At 40.2% G+C, this 22,777-nt stretch overlaps 1 protein-coding gene across 2 annotated transcripts in view; it reads left to right on the plus strand.

Moving 5' to 3' along the window:
• The first annotated feature begins 6,819 nt into the window (after positions 1–6,819).
• GABRB1 (gamma-aminobutyric acid (GABA) A receptor, beta 1) overlaps positions 6,820–22,777 on the plus strand; it is a 68,362-nt gene continuing 52,404 nt past the window's right edge. For both annotated transcript variants that reach the window (XM_009884967.1, XM_009884968.1), the window contains exon 1: positions 6,820–7,034. In XM_009884967.1, coding sequence (XP_009883269.1) covers positions 6,829–7,034 — 206 coding nt within the window. In that variant the 5' untranslated portion in view covers positions 6,820–6,828. The remainder of the gene's footprint in view (positions 7,035–22,777) is intronic.

Genomic DNA, 22,777 nt, shown 5'->3' on the forward strand with positions numbered 1-22,777 from the left:
AGGTCCACAGTGGAGCAGATATCCACCTGCAGCCCATGGAGAACCCTATGCCAGAGCAGGTGGATGCACAAAGGAGGCTGTGACCCTGGGGAGAGCCTGTGCTGGAGCAGGCTCCTGCCAGGACCTGTGGAGAGAGGAGCCCCCGCTGGAGCAGGTTTGGGGAACCCACAATGGAGCAGTCTGCTCCTGAAGGACTGCACCCAGTGGAAGGACTCATGATGGAGAAGTTCATGGAGAACTGTCTCCTGTGGGAGGGACCCCCGTTGGAGCAGGGGAAGAGTGAGGAGTCCTCCCCCTGAGGAGGAAGGAACAGTAGAGACAACATGCGATAAACTGACCACAACCCCCGTTCCCCGTCCCCCTGCATCCCTCAGGGGGAGGAGGTAGAGAAAATCAGGAGTGAAGCTTAACCCAGGAAGAAGGGAGAGGTAGGGGGAGCTGTTTTAAGATTTAGTTTTTATTTCTCATTACCCTGACTTCTAATTGGCAATAAATTAAATTAGTTTCCCTGCATCGAGCCTGTTTTGCCCATGATGGTGTTTGCTGAGTGATCTCCCTGTCCTTATCTCAACCCTTGAGCCTTTCGTTATATTTTCTTTCCCCTGTCCAGCCGAGGAGGGGGAGCGATAGAGCAGCTTTGGTGGGCACCTGAAGTGCAGGCAGGGTCAACCCACCACAGTGAGAAACATTTTGCCTTTTGGTTTGCTTTTCAAGTAATGACTGAAGACAGTGGGTGTAATTCAAATCCCACTGCAGTTAAGGGGACTTCCGCCTTGACTGCAAAGAGTAATATTGGATCCCAATACAGTGATGATGAGTGCTTTCATTTCCAACATGCTACTCTTATAATGAGTCTAATCTTGTTCCTGGCTGTGCTTTGAGCAATAAAGAGCATCGTTATTACAGCTATGCGGACTCCTGCCAGATCTCTGCTTCTCTCTGTAAGACACAACTGTGATGCCACATACTTAATTTAATTGTGAAGTTATAAATGCCAACAAGGTTTATGAAACATTCCTCTGGATAATTATCAGCACATCTGAAAAACAGAAATGCAAGGCACTTCACTAGCAACTGCAGCTAACAAAATAACAATACCTTGCACAACTTTTCCTCCTACAGCAACCTCACGTCTACAAATTATTTGCAATTTTCTGATAGAAAATGCGATTTCTGCAAAACTGAAGCTTCCTGTAGCAAAATTCTGACCTGTAAAAAACCAAAACAGCTTCTCTCAGGAAAACAGAAGGGTTTTATTTATTGTCCTGGAGCCAACAGGGCTTCCTATCTTGTTCCACCTGACAGAAGTCAAATTCAGAAGCACCACAGCCTCCTGTGAACCAGGGCAGTACACCGAATGATCTGAGTACATGCTGCTTCCCCCTCCTCCTGCTGCCTTGGACAGAAGAGAGGAACTGGATAACACACGCTGCCCCGGTCCTCATTGAAAATAAAAACAAAAGGAACTCTGAACTATGTCCTTAAAAAGGAAGGCAAATACAATTGATCCACTGGCGTGCGACAGAGCTGCCCTGACATTTTTCAGAGAAGAGCATTAGTAGAACCAGTATTTTCTTCCTCCATAATTTGAGTTAAAATGTTTTCCCCTAATTTCTGAGCAGTGTCTGGAAGTGAGCACCAAGACTATATGGGAAATTACCCAAGATTTAAAAACAAACAAAAAACAATACAAAAACCCCCACACCTCAAAAAGTCCACATCACCATTTGCATTATCTTAAAACAGTTTTTTTGCAGGTGAGGGTGTAGGTCTTCCCTAGGAGTCCCAAGACAGGGCTACTAACTGTTGCTAAACAAACGCTAACAGCTTCTTCTGATGCATTAGCGTGCTTACAACATGTGAATGATTATGCTTTTTTTCCAATTCACAAATTAAGCACTTACCATTGTCTCAAAGCTCTGCCCTTCCCATTCTTGTTGGTAGCAGATAAACACAGAAAATAATCTTCTCCAATTAATAACAGCCTGCAGTCACAGCAGGTTTTACATATATTGCTGTTCTACATTTATGGTCTTATTGCAGTCAGTATTAGTATTCTGATCATCACACCATATTTAATTTTGAATTGCAATTTCAGTTATGTTTGTCTTGATTAAGTTATAGTATATTTGAATTGCATCGCATCTCATTTTCTGTGACGCTGCCAGATATTTAATTATTGGATGGTTCTTGAGGATATAATTTAAATTTAAGATTGTTTGAGTGTACTGTATGCATCCCACAACTACCAATATACACTATTATCTATTAAAAGTATGACATAGATGTGTTTCATGTATTTGTTTTGCTGCACAGTGCCTTCATGTGCAAACTCATCTAGAGATCTAACATTTGATATTGAATTGACCTAGAACAACTAAATATTCATAAAAATATTCTTCCATTCACTAACTTTTGCTAAGGACTGCATCCATATTGCTAATTTTTAGCTGGTAAGGCTTTTGGAGTGTGCTTTGATATTCGGTTGTTTCTTAAATATATCACAATGTGCTAAGCTGTTTTTTAATACATGAAACAATAACAGAACTTAGATTGAGGCCACTTTGGAAAGAAAAAAACCACAAAAGGTCTTTTAGATCACAAAGCTGAACACTGCAAGTTAAAAGATTCCCTATTTTTCCCTTAAAATACGCATGTTTGGAATTTATGAAAGATGAAGCAACTGCCAGTAGAGCAGACGTACACTCATCTTTTTTCCCACCAGAGTCCATAATTCAACTGATAAGCATGGTGAAATACCAGTTCTGTGTCTCCCAGAGGTTAGATTATAATATAACAATGTATTCCACATTATATTCTGCTGTGCTGAACTGGTAAACCACACCGTGGAAATTACCAGCAAGTCCAAATTACCTTGTTATTGTAATGCGCCTCTACCGGTTTCAGAGAGCTACAGAGGTTTATCAAGAAAGAAAAAAAATCCATTACTGCCCTTCCATCATCTATACACGTTGTGGGGGAAAAAAAAAAAAAAAAAGATTAGGGAACCAAAAAAATATAAATTAAAAGGAAATTTAGTATTGTATGAAAACTCTCCAGTCTATTACTTACTGGAACTATAAATTGTTCTTCTAACTTCAAGTACAATATGCATCAGTAGTCCATTCATTTTCTTTATTACAAGAAATTTATATTACCCAAGCAAACTGAAGGTTGGAGCCTATATTTATTTATGAGGCCGCTTGAATTCAGATTAAGAAATAATTTGCCGTTTTGAGTAAAATAGTCTAGTTTCCCTTACTCACATTTTCACAGAACCTCTCTTACTTAGGACAAGCAAGTAAGTATTTGTCTTAGCAACCTAATGAACCTTATTAAAACACGTTTGACACAGATTGACTTACATGTTATGGTATACATCTATATACTCTCACTCATTCCCAGTTTGATACAAAGAAATAAGAAATTTACACAATTACTAAGAAAGGAAAAAAAATCATCTCATTCTAACAAATCAGAATCCATCACATTAAAATAAAAATTAAAAAAAAAAAATCAATACACATCAACAGAACTTTATCATTGGTTCTCAGACATTTACCACTAGGAAGGTTGACTGTGCCCTGGAAAAGCAGGGAGGCACTTGTGGAAGGCATAGACAGCTCAATTAAATCTACTGAAATATCGTGATTTTTCAGCAGCATTACAGCTTTTTCTTTTATTATAGGAAGTACAGTTAGGCAAAAAAATATTCAGTGTGTTTCTAAAAAAAGAGAATTTTTTTTAAAACATCATTTAAAAGAACAGTTATCTGCAGAAACAAATTCTCTTTTTTAATTTTGCGTTGGGCCCTGGTTTTTTTTTAACTCATGATTAGAAAATCTTAAATACAAAAGTTAAACATAGTCTTATTTTCATGTCTAGACTGATGCTTGAGGTCTTGGGAAGCTGTCATAAAAAGTTAAAAAAATTCTGCAGCCAATTACCACTATAGATGTGAAAGATTCAGAAATTCTTCATACACTCTAGAGCTTGAAACCACACAATCCCCAGCAATTTTACAGTGTAGAAGGCAAGAAGTCATTAAATTCTCACTTCACTCACACCACTGTAAAATTACATAAAATAACACAAAAACCTCCAAGATGTGGCTAGCTATATAGTTTGCCAGCATTTTGTCTTCACTGATGAGATATGAGAAAGGTAAGGCTGTATTCCATTAAAAAAATTAGCAAATGTAAAACTATATAATTTGTTTTATCATACCTCAGACATAATTTGCTTTTCATTAAAATAACCTTGAATTATGCTTTTTAAAGTTAGAACTTACAGCAACAGGGACTCTCACAGTCACGACAATACGACTCTTCATTTTCTCCATTAAAATATTGAATGAGTAATATCCCTACATACTGGGGAATGGAAAAAAATAGATAATTCTTTCTGCGTTAAGAAACACTGAGATTCCTGTAGGATGAAGCTCAGATTTTTTTCTCCCCATTAACACTAGTTGGCTTGCCACATACCTCTACATAGTATAGCACAATTGCAGGGCAGAGGATCACTCTCTCTACGGTAGTGTCACCACCAGCAGTATTCTGTATATAGCACAGCTGGATGAAATAAAATTTCCAAAGCAGACTATGATGCTAAAAATAACAACTTATTTTCACCTAATACCCATAGCCAAGAAGCATTCCCCCCCACCCCCCCCACTTATCACATCCTTTAAAATCTCTTGTAGTTTATCTTGGCTATTTTTCTGTCTTGGTTGAGTTTTGAGAACCATCACATAGGCACCACTCTCAATTGTTAGCTTTTTTCCAGGATGGCATGACAGTTCTAACAAAAGCACTTTAAGACCTAGTGGAAATGTAAAGGAAAAACATAATTACGTGCAATTGGAATTTCTATTCCATCTGTGCTGCAGGCTGCATAGGCGCTGACGAATAAGGCAGAAGACGTAAAGGATACCAAGTCAAGCACTACGCAATGAGGATTTCACTTGTATCAGCCATTTATGAAAGCTTTTCTACCTGAAGTTGCTTGAAATAAGACAGGCTAGAAACCAGGTACAACATACAAAAACTGCACCAGAATAGTGATTTATTTTTTTATATATTTTTTCTCATCCAATTCCCATCTGGTCTCTGTGTCTGTATATGCACAAGAGGAACAAAAGGCAGGAATTCAACTTCTTAAGTGTCTGCTTCTAACCCAACTCTATTCAAATTGTACATTCAAAAAACTTGCCTCCTTGGGGTTCACGCTTCTCCAGAACGCTATTTAAATTATAAATCACCTAATCATCAGAACACAGCATACATCCCACTGCATAACTGTAGTTCCAGGCTTGACCAATGTGGTCTGAAAAACAAAGGAAGCTGTCCTGACCTTCTCCTAGTTACCTGGGCCAGCAAAAAAAATTTATGCCTTCAGCGTGTCACCTTTTGGCTCTGTCATGGGTAACCACCACCTTGCAGGCCTGGAAAAGGACATATCTATGAAACGCTTGCAAATCGGTACTCAGAATGGATTAATTGCCCTATAGTACATGACCACTGATCTCCAAGTCATGCATTTCCTCCATACAAAATAACCACTACAGGCCCAGGCCCAAGCAAAGACAGTATTTTCATTAATTTATTTTACTGATGCTAAGTCTATAGTTTATAGCTCTGCTCGACACAACATTTCAGGCAGAAAGTCTTTTTGAAAGTCTTTTTTAACTCTGCTTTGATTTCAGGGCAATGGTACAGTCTTAAGAAGCCACTGAAGATGAAGTGAGCATATCACATCAGACAGCTTTTATGCTGTTTCTTAAAAAATTACAGTCCAGGGTAGGATCTGTGAGGATGACAGGGGTAAGGCTTTCCCTCACATAAAAGAAAATCTTACCCCTGACCGATTTTTTCAATAATATCTTTAATTTTGCTGCACTTCTGCTGTAAAAATGTGTGACAAAATGACCTGCCACTTGAAAAAGGGGCTGAGGGAGGAGATGAGGAAGAGAAAACTAATAGTCCACATACTGTTGTTCCAGTCATCTTTTAAGAACTCCATCAGATACAAAGTACATGGGCTTTTCCACTCTAAAAATCTGACTACCTTTAAAATCGCCAAATTCCCAGAAAGACAGACACGAGAGAGTAAGTCAGACCAGAAGCCTTTTAGAGCGATTTCTTTTCAGAGTAAGTGAAAGCTGAAGGACAGCATAAATGGTATTTCAACTAAACTACAACGTGACAGTCAAGAGATGATGTTCATTTTCTATGCGGTTATATTTGATTGCCAAGGACAGAAAAGACTGTATTCCCCAGGCTGAGTCAAGATGTGCCCAGCGATCTAAGGTCATTACATCTGGCAACTTCAGCAGATGCAGGAAGGGAAGTTGGCCATTATATGTTCTGAGGTCATATTTGCTCTTTCTCAGGAGGTCTAGGGATTGCTGGCCTTTCTGGATTGTTGTGGGGGGGGAATAATCTTTTGGGACAAAGACAGGGAATATCAAAAGAGTGTCCTCAATGGTATGCAATGCTACTTGGCTGAGGTCAGCTCTTTTCACGTTAAAGAAAACCTATCAAAAAACATGCAAGTGTGGTCCACAGGATGGAGACCCACATGTAGTATGTATTCCTAGGAGGTTTTGAAAGCCCACGGCTGGGAGTGGTCACTGCCATTAGTGCGAATTCGACATTAACACAAACAGGCCAAGATCACTACTCATGAAAATATCTTAACAATCCTTAAACTTCCTATTGCTATTCGGTTACTGAGAGTTATCTAAAAATAAACTTCTGTTAGCTTAATCAGTATGTAAAATACAAAAAGGCCTTCTTATTTCTTCCCTAGGACTACACCCTGACCATGTACTTCCAGCAGTCCTGGAGGGATAAAAGGCTCTCTTATTCCGGAATACCTTTGAACCTAACACTGGACAACAGGGTGGCTGACCAGCTCTGGGTGCCAGACACATATTTCCAAAATGACAAGAAGTCATTTGTCCATGGGGTGACAGTGAAAAACCGAATGATTCGACTCCATCCAGATGGGACAGTACTTTATGGCCTACGGTACGTTGGGTTTTTTAATTGGATATATCGCTGTCCTGGCAGAATGCAAGTCATGATTGGTAAGTGCAGGTAGTACCAATGCTGCTCTCTCCTTTTTCTTGATTTCTCAGTGCAGCTCTATGAGTCAGCACATACTCCACCTAGACCACCACAATACAGCCAAGAATTTTCCACAAGGCATCAAAACTACCTTAAAAGCTATAGACATAACTAACAAAGCCTAATGCCTCTGTATCTTTCAGCCCATCCGAGCATATTAACACTACTGATGAGTTCTTATTATGTTTCTCACCTGATAATCAATCACAGCTTAGATAAACATGTCCTTCCTTCTGAAGGTCCTCCAGCAGTTCTTTAGAACAATGTAAAATATGAAGTTGGAGTCATCTGAAGAAATACAATCAGTATTTGGTAGGGAATAAAAAGAGGACATTTGTAAATTTCCATGAATTACTTAAGGATTATCTATACATCTCAGTACAGGTTTTCTGTCTTGGTTTATCACTGCCTCTTCACATCACAACTGCTTCTTCCTACAGTGCAACCTATATTCACCCCTGTAGATAAAAATTAAATTCTAAAATCTGAACAGGCACAGTCTAATGATAAGACACACAAATGAAAAGTTAAAACTAAACCAAGTTATTTGTTATGTTGAGATTGCTGCAGAGCCTGAGTAGGCTTTGCTTTTTTTTTTTTTTTTTTTTTAAGTTAAGGTAGCTTTGCTTTGGGAAAAAAAAAAAAACACCAACAAACCAAACAAACCGAAAACATTGCCTGCTTGAAACAACTTTTGATCGCTGTTACCATTCAACAGTGAAAATAATGTCCAGAGAACATAAACCTTAAAGCATACTTCAGTCAGTCAGAAAAAAAGTCATGAAGCATAAAACCTAGCTGAAATACCTCAAAATTGTACCTAAGATAGGACTGGAAAAAAACAAACTGCTGCAAGATTTTCAAAATGAAAATATTTGGGGAAATGACCTCTTAGCCTATAAAAATTTAACCTTTTAAAACACAGCATTACCCAGGCACTCAGAGAAAGCCTTCCAACCTATCGATTCATCCTTCACAAGAAACAAACAAACAAAAAAAATCATTTAAAATTATTATTTTAGTTCATCATAAGTCTTCTTTTGAACTTGTCAGATTCCCAGGCAGTGCATGAGTTGCTACCAACGACCACACAAGCACTTTGATACAGCCAGATCTGTTCTGGTACAGAAGAACTGCTACTCCAGTTGTGAAAAAGAAAATAAGGAACCCATGAGGAAACAGCTAATAGACTACAGGCTGTCATTACCGTCTGCTAAACAGAGCATTTGAAAAATACATCTTGCCTGTTGCCTTCAGACCTCCTACAGTTCCTTTCAATCGAAATAACTCCTGAAAATCAGCTTAGCGGGGCAGTTATCATTAGAGGAATTTTTGGCCTGAGAACTTTTCAAAATGTTTCTTTTATTTTTAAGGCCAGGAACTAAATTTATTTACATTCCAGGATTTGCACAGTGGCAAGAACATGCATTGGAGCCAAGTAGTCCCCCACAAGCAGTTGTATACAATATAAACTACACCTAGAAATGTATGCCATGCACGAACTTACACACACAGGCCATACATCTGATATCAATAACTGTCTTCTGCAGAAATAACAAAAGAAGCTGTGACATCTGGTGAACCTGCTGCAAGTCCTCTCACATGCTTCATCCACAAAGCACCAGCCTGGTTGAGAAGCCGTGACCTTGCCTGGGCATAATATGTGTGCTGTTCCACTCACAGGTGCTCAGGCAAACCTCCAGTGCAAGAGCAAAGATGCTCACCTTCACATAACGAGGCTGCTAGTTCATACGATTAAATAACCACCCACATTTCAAAGGTTAAGCTCTGCAACTCTGCAGCAGCTGCAGCTCCACAACTTGGTACCCTGGTTGTTGAGGCCCCATCCCTGGAGGTGCTCAAGGGAGGTGTCCCTGTCTATGGCAGGGGGTTTGGAACTCGATGATCTTCAAAGTCATTTCCAACCTAAACTATTCCATGATTCCTCGCTGCTCTTGGTAGGAAAACCAAACAAACAGAAAAGCCACACTAATATAAAGGGCAACCTACGTTCCACACACTCGCAGTCTAGTACTGGGTGATTACCTTCTCCTCACTCACTCCCCTGTCTCATGCCCTTGACACATGCTGGTATGGCGTATCCTGGGGCTCTCCCAGGTCTCTGGGCTTCCCCACCTCCTCATCTCAGAGAAGGCAGCAGGGGCTCAGGGTGCAGCGGGGGTGGATATTGCCTGATATGCCCACATCCACCGACAGCAGTGTCATCACCAGCCACATGCAGAAAGAGATGCTCAGCCATCAGGTCTTTTTCTCAGCTCAAGGTGATGTGCCACGTTTTCTCCAAGGAGAAGGCAGCTCTTTAGACACGTGCAGGGAGCAGACACGGGTCTGCCAGCTGCCGGTGAAAACACATGTAATGTCCCTGTCACACAAGAAAGATTTGATCCAAGACAAAGATAACAAATGAGCAGAAGAAAGAACGAAGCTCAGAGACGCAGGTTTCATCCAACAGATGGCAATTACTGCACAGTTTGCATCTATTAGCAGTCAGTTTTCTCACGGTAATAATATGCTTCTGTCAGCCTATAGATTACCTTTAGATCATACAAACAGCAATTTCTTCATATACCAGATGGCAAACATGCCTCATAAGAAATAAAACAGGAGAAAACACTGCAGAAGATATTCTTCGGTAAAATTTGCAATTGCCCGTTAGAAACTTGAGCACAGCTCCAATCTTAGTCTCACAGTCAGAGAAGAAACTTTGCAACGTATTATCTTGCATTTAGCTTCTATGCAGTAAAGCGCATGAAGACAGTATCACCAAACCTCTCAGAGAGGAGCTGTGACCTGGGAGTTTCAGTTCCATTATTGAAGATGGAGCATCAGCCTGGCATGACTTGAACAAGACAGACAACACCAATTACACTGCAGACCAGAGCCTGAGTTCCCAGCAAATTAGGCAGGGCATTAAACCATCTCTCAAGGATGATTTAAATGCTTGCTTTCCCCCGTGCCTCCTATTCCCCACACAAATTTCCTATTTACAGTCCAGTGTTAAATGTTTCTTTGAAGGCTCAGATATGAAATTTTACTGGCTTCTTTAAACAGGAATTGGAATAATCACAAGAGCTCTAAATAACCTGCTTCTCTTGCCTCCACACATTCGGCAGTTTGGCGTTGATGCAATGTTCAGTCTCAACGGAGTTGAGGAAAAATAAAACAAGGCTAATCGTCTGGCTTTATAGATGAATAAACAAGGGAAATATGCATTGAATGCACCGGACTGATTTTAGATCACATAGCAAAGGATTATCACTTCAGTATGTCTCCATTATAGCATTATTTCTACGATGAAAAAAAACAGTCCCTTTAGCTATATTTTCCAGTAACTTTCAGCTGCTGTATCCCCGCAGTTTAAAGAATGTGTGCATATCAAATTGTACAGATGCAGAATACTCCTCAACTCTCTGCCCTCTAAAACTGTGCGTTGCTCTTACGTCTCTTACTGCAAATGCCACTCTGTTAATTACTCACAGTAGTGAATAACGTGTAACATTACTAAACAAATAACTCTTTCATCCTATTGCCCAAGCAAGTAAATGCACATAAACATATTTAACTCCATGTTAACATTTCCACTGAATTCCATTTCAAATATGCCAGGGATGCTGAGTGTCACTGTTAAGTATTATGTACCTGAAGTGCGTGATTCTTCAGTTTCTATCAAGCACTCCCACCAGCAGCTATTATTATTTTCTGTGGTGCAGCCACCTGTTTCCTAAGAGAAAGAAAGAAAAAATATCCCTTTGAGTCAATGTGCAAACCTGCAACACTGAGACTTGTGTCTGAGACAGCTCTAGCCTGGTCCCAGTACAGCTGGTAAAATGCTGGATTCTTCCCCCCACACTTTTTAATAAGTCATCAGATCCCATGATCCCATTGGCTATAACCCTTTTGGCACTGGCAGCATCTCTCATTACTTTTATTGCCTTTTCAGGCAAAATTCTCTAGAAATCTCTCCCAGAGCTCTAGATTCTCAAACCAACACACGCTGGTGTTTCTTTTGCTTGTCCTTTCTTCCGCTTTCCTGGCTAAGATGCTAGAGGTGTATTCTGTCTTTAAGGCATTTAAGGAAACATTAGTAATTTATTGTACTGAATTCCATATTCAAATTCTTATTTCATGATGGCAAGAATGGAAGCTCTAATTTAAACCATCCTGTCCTAGTATTTTTATACTTTTTTTTTTTTACTATTTATCTTCTCAGCATTTCACTAGCAGAACAATGACATCTTATTGTTTCTGAGACATCTGTTCTCTTATTATGACATTGTCTTTAAGTAAGCACCAGCAGAATTTCTTCTGGTGTAGTGGAAGAAGCATATCCTTCAGAAGTATTAGTTGTTAAGAAGCGCAATATACCTTTGGCGATACCTTTACACAGATTTCCCTCCCTTCTGACGTTCAGACGCAAACCCATCTTTCATTAGAGCAGGTCTTTATTTATTTCAAGGCAGGGGGACTGAGCGTGTCACAACAAGTAGGTGAAACACTGAATTTTTAGTTTTAGTGAGACCATGCATTTTTCATTTTTATACGACTGCAGCAGAAGAGGCCACTTTGCTAGACACTGCTATAACTGCAGGGGGACAGGGCAGAAGGATGACCTGTGCCTTCAACCTAAGGAGTTATTTCACCACTTCTTACATAAATAAGGTCTTCTGTGACATAAACACTGTCAGACATATCCATCTACCTCCAACCAACTCACAAATGTGAATTAACCCATGTAACACTGGATTTACTAATGACTTATTCATGCAATATCCATGGAAGCCCATCGAGCATATCCTAAAAGTAGAATACAAGAAAAGCTCTATTTACATTCAGAACACTTTGTTTTTAAATATAATCTTAAAAGTAAATTTGAGTGTAAACTTTCCTTCTTGACTGTCTCTATTTTGGTGTTATATAGAATCATAGAATGGTTTAGTTTGGAAGGGACCTTGAAGATCATCCAGTTCCAATCCCTCTGCCATGGGCAGGGACACCTCCCACCAGACCAGGTTGCCCAAGGCCACGTCCAGCCTGGCCTTGAACACCTCCAAGGATGGGGCATCCACAGCTTCCCTGGGCACCCTGTGCCAGTGCCTCACCACCCTCAGAGTGAAAAATTTCTTCCTATTTCTTCCTGATATCTAATCTAAATCTCCCCTCTTCCAGTTTGAAGCCACCACCCCTCATCCTATCACTACATGCCCTTGTAAAATGGACTTTCCCAGCTCTCCTCTAGGCTCCCTTTAGGTACTGGAAGGCCACTGTAAGGTCTCCCCGGAGCCTTCTCTTCTCCAGGCTGAAAAGTGTTGAGTGTTGCTAAAGAAACTTGCCAGCCAGGAGCTTTTATCTTTTAGTGCAGTGACATTTCAGTGCTTTTGTGGATTGGCATTGTATTGCCATGATTTGGGGCTATGGAATTTTGGTTTTCCTCCACACCTTCATGGATTTTAATAAAGAGTCAGTTATTGGGTCCTTTAGAGGACGTCCCATCGTAGCAACAAGCAGCCTACTCAATAGAGTAGAACAAGCTGGTACTCAATAGATTGTCTTCACCTGTGTTACTAAACAGGTCCAATCAAAAAAGAGACTGCAGCCATTCTAAATGATAAAAACCGATGTCATCTAGCTAAAATAAAAAACTACTTTTTATTTCACTCTACAGAAAAATACATAACAACTTATAAGGCATTCTTTTATCAGGTGGTAGAGTAGTTTTGAAAATGATACAAAAAGCTATTTCTTCCATGTATCAATGCCAAAAGATTTAGCAGCAGGCATCTTTTAAAAAAAAAAAAAAAGACTGTTAGAATGGAGTAGAGAATCCAAGGAAGAGCAAAACATTAGATCACAGCTGACACAGGAATCTTTACTTTCTCCTGCTTAATGTTTTCATATATATTTACCTGGTATTAAGACTCACAAGAACAGATTGCAACTTCCTTTGTATTTTTGAAACCTGAAGATATACAAGAACTTTGCAAAACTAAGTCATTCAAATATTTGTCATTTCTTCCACCTCCCGAAACTTTTCTGTCTCTGAGGGTCAGTTTTTAGGATTCGCAGGCAAATGAATGTATTCCTCAGTATACAGCTATTTGGAAGGGGTAGGGGCTAGGGGAATGGTTCACATGTTCATCGTGGACTCCAGTTCAAGCTGCCAGAGGTCACACCAGACCTGCTGCAAACATTCTTCTCACAGACTATGCTTAAACAAGCAAACATGCCTGATGGGCAACCAGCATGGCCCCTAATCACAGGAGATGCACCGCTAGAAGCATTTGTTTAACTCAGAAGGAAAAAAGGAGAGGAAGAAGACACGGCAGATTGACCCTAAGGCAGACAGATTTCCCTCTTTGTCCCCCCTGCTGCTTGCAGACTGTTCAAACTGTCTGTGCTCCTCTGTCAAACCTACTGTCATCTCCTCTTCCCAATCCATAACCCAGGCCTTGGGCATGGCGCTGCTGGAGCGAGGAGATGGGTGAGCAATGACCAGTACCCAAACCCATGGGGAGAAAGCAGTTGGCACCAACAGTCTCTGCAGAGAGGGCAGCACACGTGGCCAAAATACAGCCACATTTATTAACCAGGCTTCAGTAGCTGTAAGAGAAAGAGCTACTCCTTACCCTTGGCAGTGACCAGAGGGGAAAAAAAGCACCAAAGCATGCTCTCTCATGCTTGGGCAAGGACTCCTCCGGCCTGTGTGTTTATAAAGTCATAACAGAGAACATCTGTGTTTGCCTGGGAGCAGCAGCACCATCAATATGTGGTGTGGCCATAAGCTAAAAAATGCATTTTGGAGATCATTCTAACCATGTGTAAGACTGCTTAATTTGACACGGTCTGTCCCGGGTCACTTTCCACACACTGCAGTTAATTTGATAGAGATTGCAAACTGGTTTGTATAATACCTAAAAAAAAAAAAAAATTATATATATTATCATTTCAATACGGCTACAGTCTGCAATTTACTGCATGAAGCACAGTAGCACTCAAGCAGGCACTGGCATACCAAGATATAGCATATTTTTCACACAGAAGGTGAGGGATGTGCTTGTCTAAATACTGCTGAAAGCACGCGGAGGCAGTACAGGTGTAGTCTGTCTCATAGCTCTATGCAAGAATGGTGAAGGAGCACCAGGGAGTGAGACACTCAGCATCACTCATTTTTAGTGAGCAAATCTAACTGAAGAACAGTTATATGTTCTAGTTGAGGGCAAAAAAATGTGGAACAGAACAAAAGAATCCTGCAGAAAATGTATTTGCTGGCTTTGTTTTTAAGATGCAAAAAGAGATGTAATTATATTCAGACACCAAACAAAAAATAGCAAGAATAAAGTAACTGTAACCTAGCCCCACAAACAACCACCGTATTACTCTAGTTCAAATGAAAAGTACTTTTTGATTTTATTTTTTTTTTAATGGTTGTCTCCTCCCCAGGCTGAGTGTCCCCTGCAGCCATCTCCCTTGCTAGCAGCAGGACACGCGGCAGGAGCCGCACAAATCTCTACTTCCCCACTGGGCCTATTGCATTTCAGAAACATTTTGTTCAGGTCCAGCCAGACTTTTCTCCAGCTTAGACATTGAAACCCACATTTACACTCCTCACCAGCTTAACTGCGGTCTCCTTTCTGCAAGTGAACACTTCTCCCCAAACCTGCCTCCTCCAGCTGCTCCCAGTACTCTTCACGCCCAGGCTGCGGTTTCTTAGTCCCCTACTTAATGTACAAAGATTGGAAAGGACAGAGTGCTACAGGGTGGTAACGATGATAAATCAGTGGGGGACCAGCACATTTAGTCCATTCACTGCATGAAGCTCTATTCATCATTGTTTTACTTCTCCAGTATTTAACCGGGCATTGGTGGGGAAACCATGTACTGCATTGTGGGGAAACCATATACCACATTCCTCTATACCCGTCCCTGGAGGCTGCTGTGTTCTTCACTGCTTAACACCACGGGCTGGAAATCAAAGAGACAACCTCAGTTCAGGCACCTCCTTGCTCTGGAGTGGTTGGATTTGTAGTTTTTATACTGTGTCCGTGTAATGCTATATCTACAGTGAAATGCAATCTCACTACTACTTCACTCACGCATTTGTTGCACATAATGTAACATGCCAGTGAACACCAGGTTTTATCATTTCTTTAACACCATTTGATGAATACCCAGGATCACTGTAATAATTTATAACTGAAAGCACTCAGCCCAAACTGATGAAATTTAAGTCAAAAGTGAGTAGAATCTGAGGTTGGAAGGGACCTTTAAGATCATCAAGTCCAACCATCAAGCAACCCTGACAAAACCACCTCTAAACCATGTCCTCAAGCACCACATCTACCCTTTTTGTAAACACCTCCAGGGACGGAGAATCCACCACCTCCCTAGGCACCCTATTCCAATGTCTAATAACTCTTTCAGAGTACAGCCCTTAAAACTTATGGAGCGTGATTTAAGTAAACCTTTACTACTGCACGAAAACCAGAAAACCTGTAACTACTTATGGGCTTCTGTGTGCAAACCAAAAACGTTGCTTCTGAAACACCGAGGTTTCATCCAGCACCAGGCACAAAATGGAGCCTGCAGGCTTGATAAAATTAAGTGGTAAGTTGGTAGTTAATCAATAGCACAAATGGAAATGGAGGACTGAAATCTCTAAGAAAAAGGAAGCAAGCGACGCTCGCGGGCAGGGTAAGAAGTGCCAGGCGTAACTGAGGGACAGCCTCGCTCTCTCCCTTTGGCATGAATGGCCTCACAAACAGCAAGGAGGAAGCCACCGGTCGCACCAATCCCAAAACCTTTCACCACCGAGAGCACGCAGACTTGAAACCCCTCCAGCAGCAGGCAAAGCAAATCTCACCCCTTTCTTATCCCCCATAAACAGCAGATGTGGCAAAAACACGCAGCTCTGTGGGGAGGAACTGTTCATAAACTCCCAGTGAACTGCCAAATAATTGCCTGCATTTGACTCGGAACAATTTCAGCCCATTTAATCTTTATTCCATTTTCATGCAGCATTTTTTAATGTGAAAATAACCTGGGGAAAGTGGGGAAACACTTCAGATGGAATGAGTCTATAGAGAGTATGTTAAAAAAAAAAAAACACACAAACCACAAATACTTAACATGGACTCGGTAGTAAATATGCAAGCAGTGGCTCTTATAATTAGTAGTTCAGTACATGAGCAGCCTGGTGGAGTCACAACAACTGGCTTCACAGGCTTGCATTTAAACACAAGCTTCAGATGCTGTAATTGATTGTGACTATCAAGTACAGCCCTTTGAAGAGCTGAATCATAAGCATTTTGTAGAGCAAAGCCCACTAGGCTTACTCAAAGATCACTTAATTCAAGCAGATTCTAGATCAAACTCAGATTCCTGAAATTGTCACCTATTTAAATATATTAATACTGTTAAAATATTATTTAACCACATTAATACTATCCAAAGAACAATTAAAAAAATAGACAACATTTAACAAACATTTAATTTTAAAGCTGAAGGGCACTGCAAAGTATGGATTACATATTTTCTATGCAGCACATCATCTATTGCTGCCTTTTTTGGATGATTTTCTTATCCTCTATTTTACAGACTGTGTTCTGCCTTCTAAATCTGAGCAAGTCCTCCCTTTCTCCATATCAGAAGTATAAATGTCTTTCAATACTTTGGAATTATTCGTCTGCCACTGTCAACCCAATCTACATCAAAATTGCACTTCTAAATACAATGATCTTTAATTATTTTTTTACTATTTATTTATTTTTAAAAGAACTCAATTCAAACCAAAGCTTATCTCTAATGTGTGTAAATAATGCTATTTATAGTTGTCTCAAACAAATTAAGTGAAAATAAGTTTAATGGTAGAGATTAACACTGAAGTACCTTTGATCAAGAAGAATTTCAAACAAGTTTATGTACACTCTAAGAATCACTTCATCCAATAATAGCATAGGCAATTTGTTACAAGTATTTCTTTCTTCACTTGCTTTTAGGGAGTAGGTATCAGATGAGAAAGGAGCTTTTGTATATTTACCATCTCAGCTTTATCCTCTCACAAACCATAAAAGCTCATGCCTGATATCCTGTTAGGTGCACAGATACCATATGATTGAGCAACCAGAGAGAAAATCCCCACAAGCTTTTCACAAGTGAGCTATGTAACCCCTACTGTATCAGTGTGGCCGGTTGCATACATGCCCCTGTGGTAGCACATATTTCATCTTCATACTCTAGAAGTTAGTGCTTAAGTTTGCATAACTTCATAATATTTGCTTTTTCCCCTGAAACACGAGATTTTTAATAGATTTCTTTCTGCTGATACTTTGCAACACCAAATGGGCTTATACAGTTACACCACTCATATTTTTTAAAGACAAAGGAAGTAGCTTTTCTAAAATCCCCTGCCATTTAACTTATAGAGCTGGTATGTCTTGTTAGCAGTACAGATTTTTTACTATATGATTTTATATAATGCTATATACAGGTACATAATGATAGAGATCTGTGCTGAATCCTAATATGCCAACGTACTTTAAGTAGTACATTTCACATAAGCATACATTTGATACATACCACACAGTAAGTGTGTTTTCCATGTCTTGAAGTTCATTAAAAAGACATTTAATAAAAAGCAAATCCATTTCCCTCTAATAATAAAAACGGGACAGTAATTAAAGTTGTACTTTGCTGCAGATTTCCAATTCGCATGCTATTAATTTTGAGCATGTGGAGAACAATTATTATTGAGGGAGAAAACATAAGTTCTTGGCTACTCAAACCAGCCTCACTCTCATTTCATTTATATTGGTGTTGATCTGTGAAGTACCAGTTCAACCACAATCAGAGGGGCAGAGGGGTGAGGAGTAAATCCATACCTTTTCTATGCAATAAAAGTATCAGGCGGGTAAATTAAGGTCCTAGGGAAGGCAGCAAATATTTTACCAGACCTGCACCAGATTGACGAATGCACCGAGATTCACAAGAGCGAGGCGTCTTAATTTAGGTATTCTCTCTACGAGACAAGAGCTGTCCGAACAAACACCATCCTAAAGCTGCTGAAATCCCAAGCAAATGCTGGGACAGCCCATTCACTAGCGGCACGCAAAGTGAAAATGGAAAAATCAATAAAAGGCGCCAGGTTTGCGGGGGCTGCTGCTTCCCAGAGACACCCCCTTTGCTCACAGCTGCCATGCCATGCCTGCTCTCTGCTGCACCACGCAGAAGGTTGACTTGGACCATAAAAACTGTTTAAGGGTGTCAGCATCAAGGGCAACCCTGCCCCGATTAATTCACTAAGGCAATCAAACACAGCGGTTTTAAGTAATTTTAACACAGATTAAGAACTGGGTTCTGAGTACAATGCTAAGATGCAAATAATCATGCATAAAAAAAAAAAATGTTTTCAGGCAATGTATTTTGTCCTTCACTGTTTTACAAATATCTCCACTTAAAAAAAAAGAGGACTAGCCTTTCTTCTCAAATATCATTGGCCTAATTTAGAAGCAGCTGCAAGAGAATTTACAGCCTAGAAAATAGCTAAGCCCTTGAACAGAATAAAATGTAAAATGAATTACTCCATGAAATATAATAATACATTCCTCCATTTGACACTTTTGCTATAGTATCAACATACAGGGTCTCATAACTGCCAGGCCAAAATATCCTCATTTTTGGAGCCAAAATGTGTGACAACTAGAATTTTTTAATTTATAAAGCCATTAATAAAGTGAGGTTACCAAGTATTGCCATAGCATTGGTAATAAACACAATCCCACCTTAAACTGCAAGTCTGACTCCTTTTTGTTAGGCTGAGAAGTCAACCTGAGCAGACACAAGGAGGCAGGCACTTCAAATGCAATTCACGTAGTTTTGGATGATATATTTGATTGCATTACAAATGTAATTAGACATAATCTTTCAGGGAAGAATCTAGACGTATCAGATGTACTGCAGCTACCCGGAGCCTAAAGGAAGAGTCAAAAGTGTGGACAAAGCAACTTGAAACTCAGTCAGCAGTTAAACCTTCGATGGGTAGGTGTACATGGGAGTGACCTACACGAGAGTCTGAGCTGACTGCAAACTTTATCTTGATCTCTGGCTAAATCATCAGACAGCAACATCAGCTTCAGCTCCCCCAGCCCATGTACAGTGTTGTCTACACCCAACATGGCTGGTGTCACCTTAGCTGAGGTACCTGCTCACCAGTCAGAGTAACACAGCAGTCACAGCCTACGACCTCAGGATCAACAACAACAACATGTCCCACCTACAGAGGCATTGGCTTCAATTCCTGAAATCCCATTTAAAAAACAACAAACAAACCTCCCCAAAACAACTACATCAAAAACCCCCCACAAAACCCAACACACACCAAAAAAACCTCAACTCTGAAACACCCAAAACAAAACACATACACACAAACAAAAAACACAGGCAGGTCCTTCCTAGAGCCAGGCCACTTAGCTTCTCTTCAGAAAGAACAGCTAAAAACAAATCAAGTACAAATTATTTATGCTTACTTTTTGCAAAACTGTGTATTTTCCACACGTGAAAAGTTTTGGTTCATGAAAAAATGCCAAAGACCAATTTTCTAAAGCCACGTGCCAAAAATAGGCTTGGACCAACACGACAGTAATCATCTTCCAAAAAGATATATATACACCCTCTTATATTACCATCATTTCTATAGATCAGACAGAAAAGTTTATCGTCTGAGAAGATAAGATACGTACAAAGGATAAGCTGACATTTCTCATGCATCATGGCACAGGCAGAAGAAATTTGGGGAAGTTTCAACCCCTTGGCACTTCTCAGACCTGGGAAATTTAACTATCTGATGCTCCGATGCGTGCTGCTGATGTCTCTTTTAGCGAAGCCACTCTAGCCACCTCACAAGAGACTGTAAATGCAGCATTTTTCATAATCTTTAGATAGATGGATTTGTAAACTACGTAAGACAGTGTGATCAAGTGGTTATATTGGAAGCATCAATCTGCTTCCAGTCCTGTTCCCAATATATTTGTGTAAACGAAGAACCTGGAAAGTAAATCTGTTGTGGAAATCTTAATATTTTTGGTTTTATTTGCTGATGTGGGATGTCTTAAACTTGTTCTCAGGTTTCACAATAAACCTTTTTATAAAGGAAAGGCCATATCTCTTAAGGACGTGTATTTTTTGGTAAAATGGGAGGTATTATTTAAGAGCTTTTAAAAGGCGTAACAGTTATCCAAGTAAATCACCTATATGCCCCCAGTGCTGTATTTATTAGTTTTAGTATGTCCTAACTGATCAAAGGACAGAAGGAAAAACATTGTATGAATTTCTGTTATTGGTAAGGATTTAGTTCAAATAATGTCTTAACCCATTTCTCATTATCTTCTGCTGTCAGAAAACATCTGTGGAACACACCTTTGGAGTCCAATCAAAAAACCCACCTCATTGTGTATTTTACTGGCTTACAAACTGTTCTACAAGAGATATTTCAATACCTGAAGAAATGTTTCTGAAGAAATACTTTTGACAAATCTCTAGGCAGACATTTTGCAAGTGGGGGGAAGGGAGAGAAGAAAATACTGTCAAATTATTTCCTAAGAGTTATTCCATTGACCCCAGCTGGCATCATTTGAAATACAGTTGGCTACCGGCCTACTTGCCTTGTTAGAAGGTCTCCAACTGTTGAGTCTTTCACTGAAAGAAATGCATGAAACAGCTATAAAATTAGTGCTTTAATTTTTTGGCAGGATTCAGGATTATATACCAATTTCTTTTTTTTTAAATTATTTCTTTGCATGTGACTGATAATAGTGCTCTTCTGGCTTACAGATAGAGCTCAGAGGGTTGTGGTTAGTGGTGCAGAGTCTAGTTGGAGGTTAGTAACAAGTGGTGTCCCTCAGGGGTCAGTACTGGGGCCCAGTCTTGTTCAACATATTCATTGATGATCTGGATGAAGGGATAGAGTGTACCATCAGCAAGTTTGCTGATGACACAAAACTGGGAGGAGTGGCTGACACGCCAGAAGGCTGTGCTGCCTTACAGCGTGACCTCGCCAGGCTGGAGAGTTGGGCAGAAAGAAACCTTATGAAGTTCAACAAGGGTAAGTGTAGGGTACTGCACCTGGGGAGGAATAACCCCATGCACCAGTACAGGTTGGGGGCTGACCTCCTGGAGAGCAGCTCTGTGGAGAGGGACCTGGGAGTCCTGGTGGACAACAGGATGACCATGAGCCAGCAATGTGCCCTGGTGGCCAAGAAGGCGAATGGCATCCTGGGGTGCATCAAGAAGAGTGTGGCCAGCAGGTCGAGGGAGGTCATCCTCCCCCTCTACTCTGCCCTGGTGAGACCGCATCTGGAGTACTGTGTCCAGTTCTGGGCTCCCCAGTTCAAGAAAGACAGGGAACTGCTGGAGAGGGTCCAGCAAAGGGCAACAAAGATGATTAGGGGACTGGAGCACCTTTCTTATGAGGAAAGGCTGAGGGACTTGGGTCTCTTTAGTCTAGAGAAAAGAAGATTGAGGGGGGATCTTATTAATACATACAAATACTTAATGGGAGGATGCCAGGGGGATGGGAGCAGTCTTTTTTCAGTGGCGCCCAGTGATAGGACGAGGGGTAATGGGCATAAACTTGAACATAGGAAGTTCCATCTTAACATGAGAAGGAACTTCTTTACTTTGAGGGTAGTGGAGCACTGGAACAGGCTGCCCAGAGAGGTGGTGGAGTCTCCCACTCTGGAGACATTCAAAACCCGCCTGGACGCTGTCCTGTGTAACGTGCTGTAGGTGACCCTGCTCTGGCAGGAGGGTTGGACTAGATGATCTCCAGAGGTCCCTTCCAACCCTAACGATTCTGTGATTCTTAGTACTATTAATGCTGCCTCTTCTTGATATAGTGTACACACATAACCTGTTTGTAGACAATTACTAAAAAATATAAGAATTCTAAGCCGTCTTTGGGATGCTAGAAGGTGTTAAGCCTAAATTGGCACAAGACCTGTATCAGCCAGATTTTTAAAAGATGTAAGGCAAAAATTTCAGCTTTTCACCGTCTACTTTTGTATCTAATGAACAGCAATTCCCACTGAAACACTAAGATGAGCCAAAAGAGTTTAACAACCAAAACCTTCCTTAAGCTAAATACTTTAAAAAAAATAATAAGGACTCTAAATAATAATTTAACTCAAATTTTAGGAAGTTTTAAAATACACAGCTATCATCCAAGTGCGGGCAACTAGTCTTCGTTAAGACTACTAAAGATTTCTCAGTGTTACCCGGGGGCCCCCTGCTGGGACTCTGCCTTTAGAAAACAAGCAAAGAGAAGAGTTTTGTTTTGAAGGTATATCACAGATGTTTCAGTAATATTTAATTACTCTACATATGGTATATTATCAACCTTAGAGTCACTGAATGCTTAATTTCTCATAAGCAAATCACTACACAGGAGAAAAATAAATAATTTTTTCTCTACATAACAAATGCATTTGGTCAGTATTAGCTAAATACTTAAAATATTTTAAAATATTCCTAATTTCGGGAAACACATGAAGGTTCAAATGGACAGCCTGTGTGCTAGATATAAAGGATCCAAACTGGCAGATGATCTGTGTGGCTATCATTAAACATGCCATAAA

This window comes from Charadrius vociferus, unplaced genomic scaffold (genome assembly GCF_000708025.1).
Source record: "Charadrius vociferus isolate BGI_N301 unplaced genomic scaffold, ASM70802v2 scaffold134, whole genome shotgun sequence".
In the NCBI taxonomy this organism is placed as follows: domain Eukaryota; kingdom Metazoa; phylum Chordata; class Aves; order Charadriiformes; family Charadriidae; genus Charadrius; species Charadrius vociferus.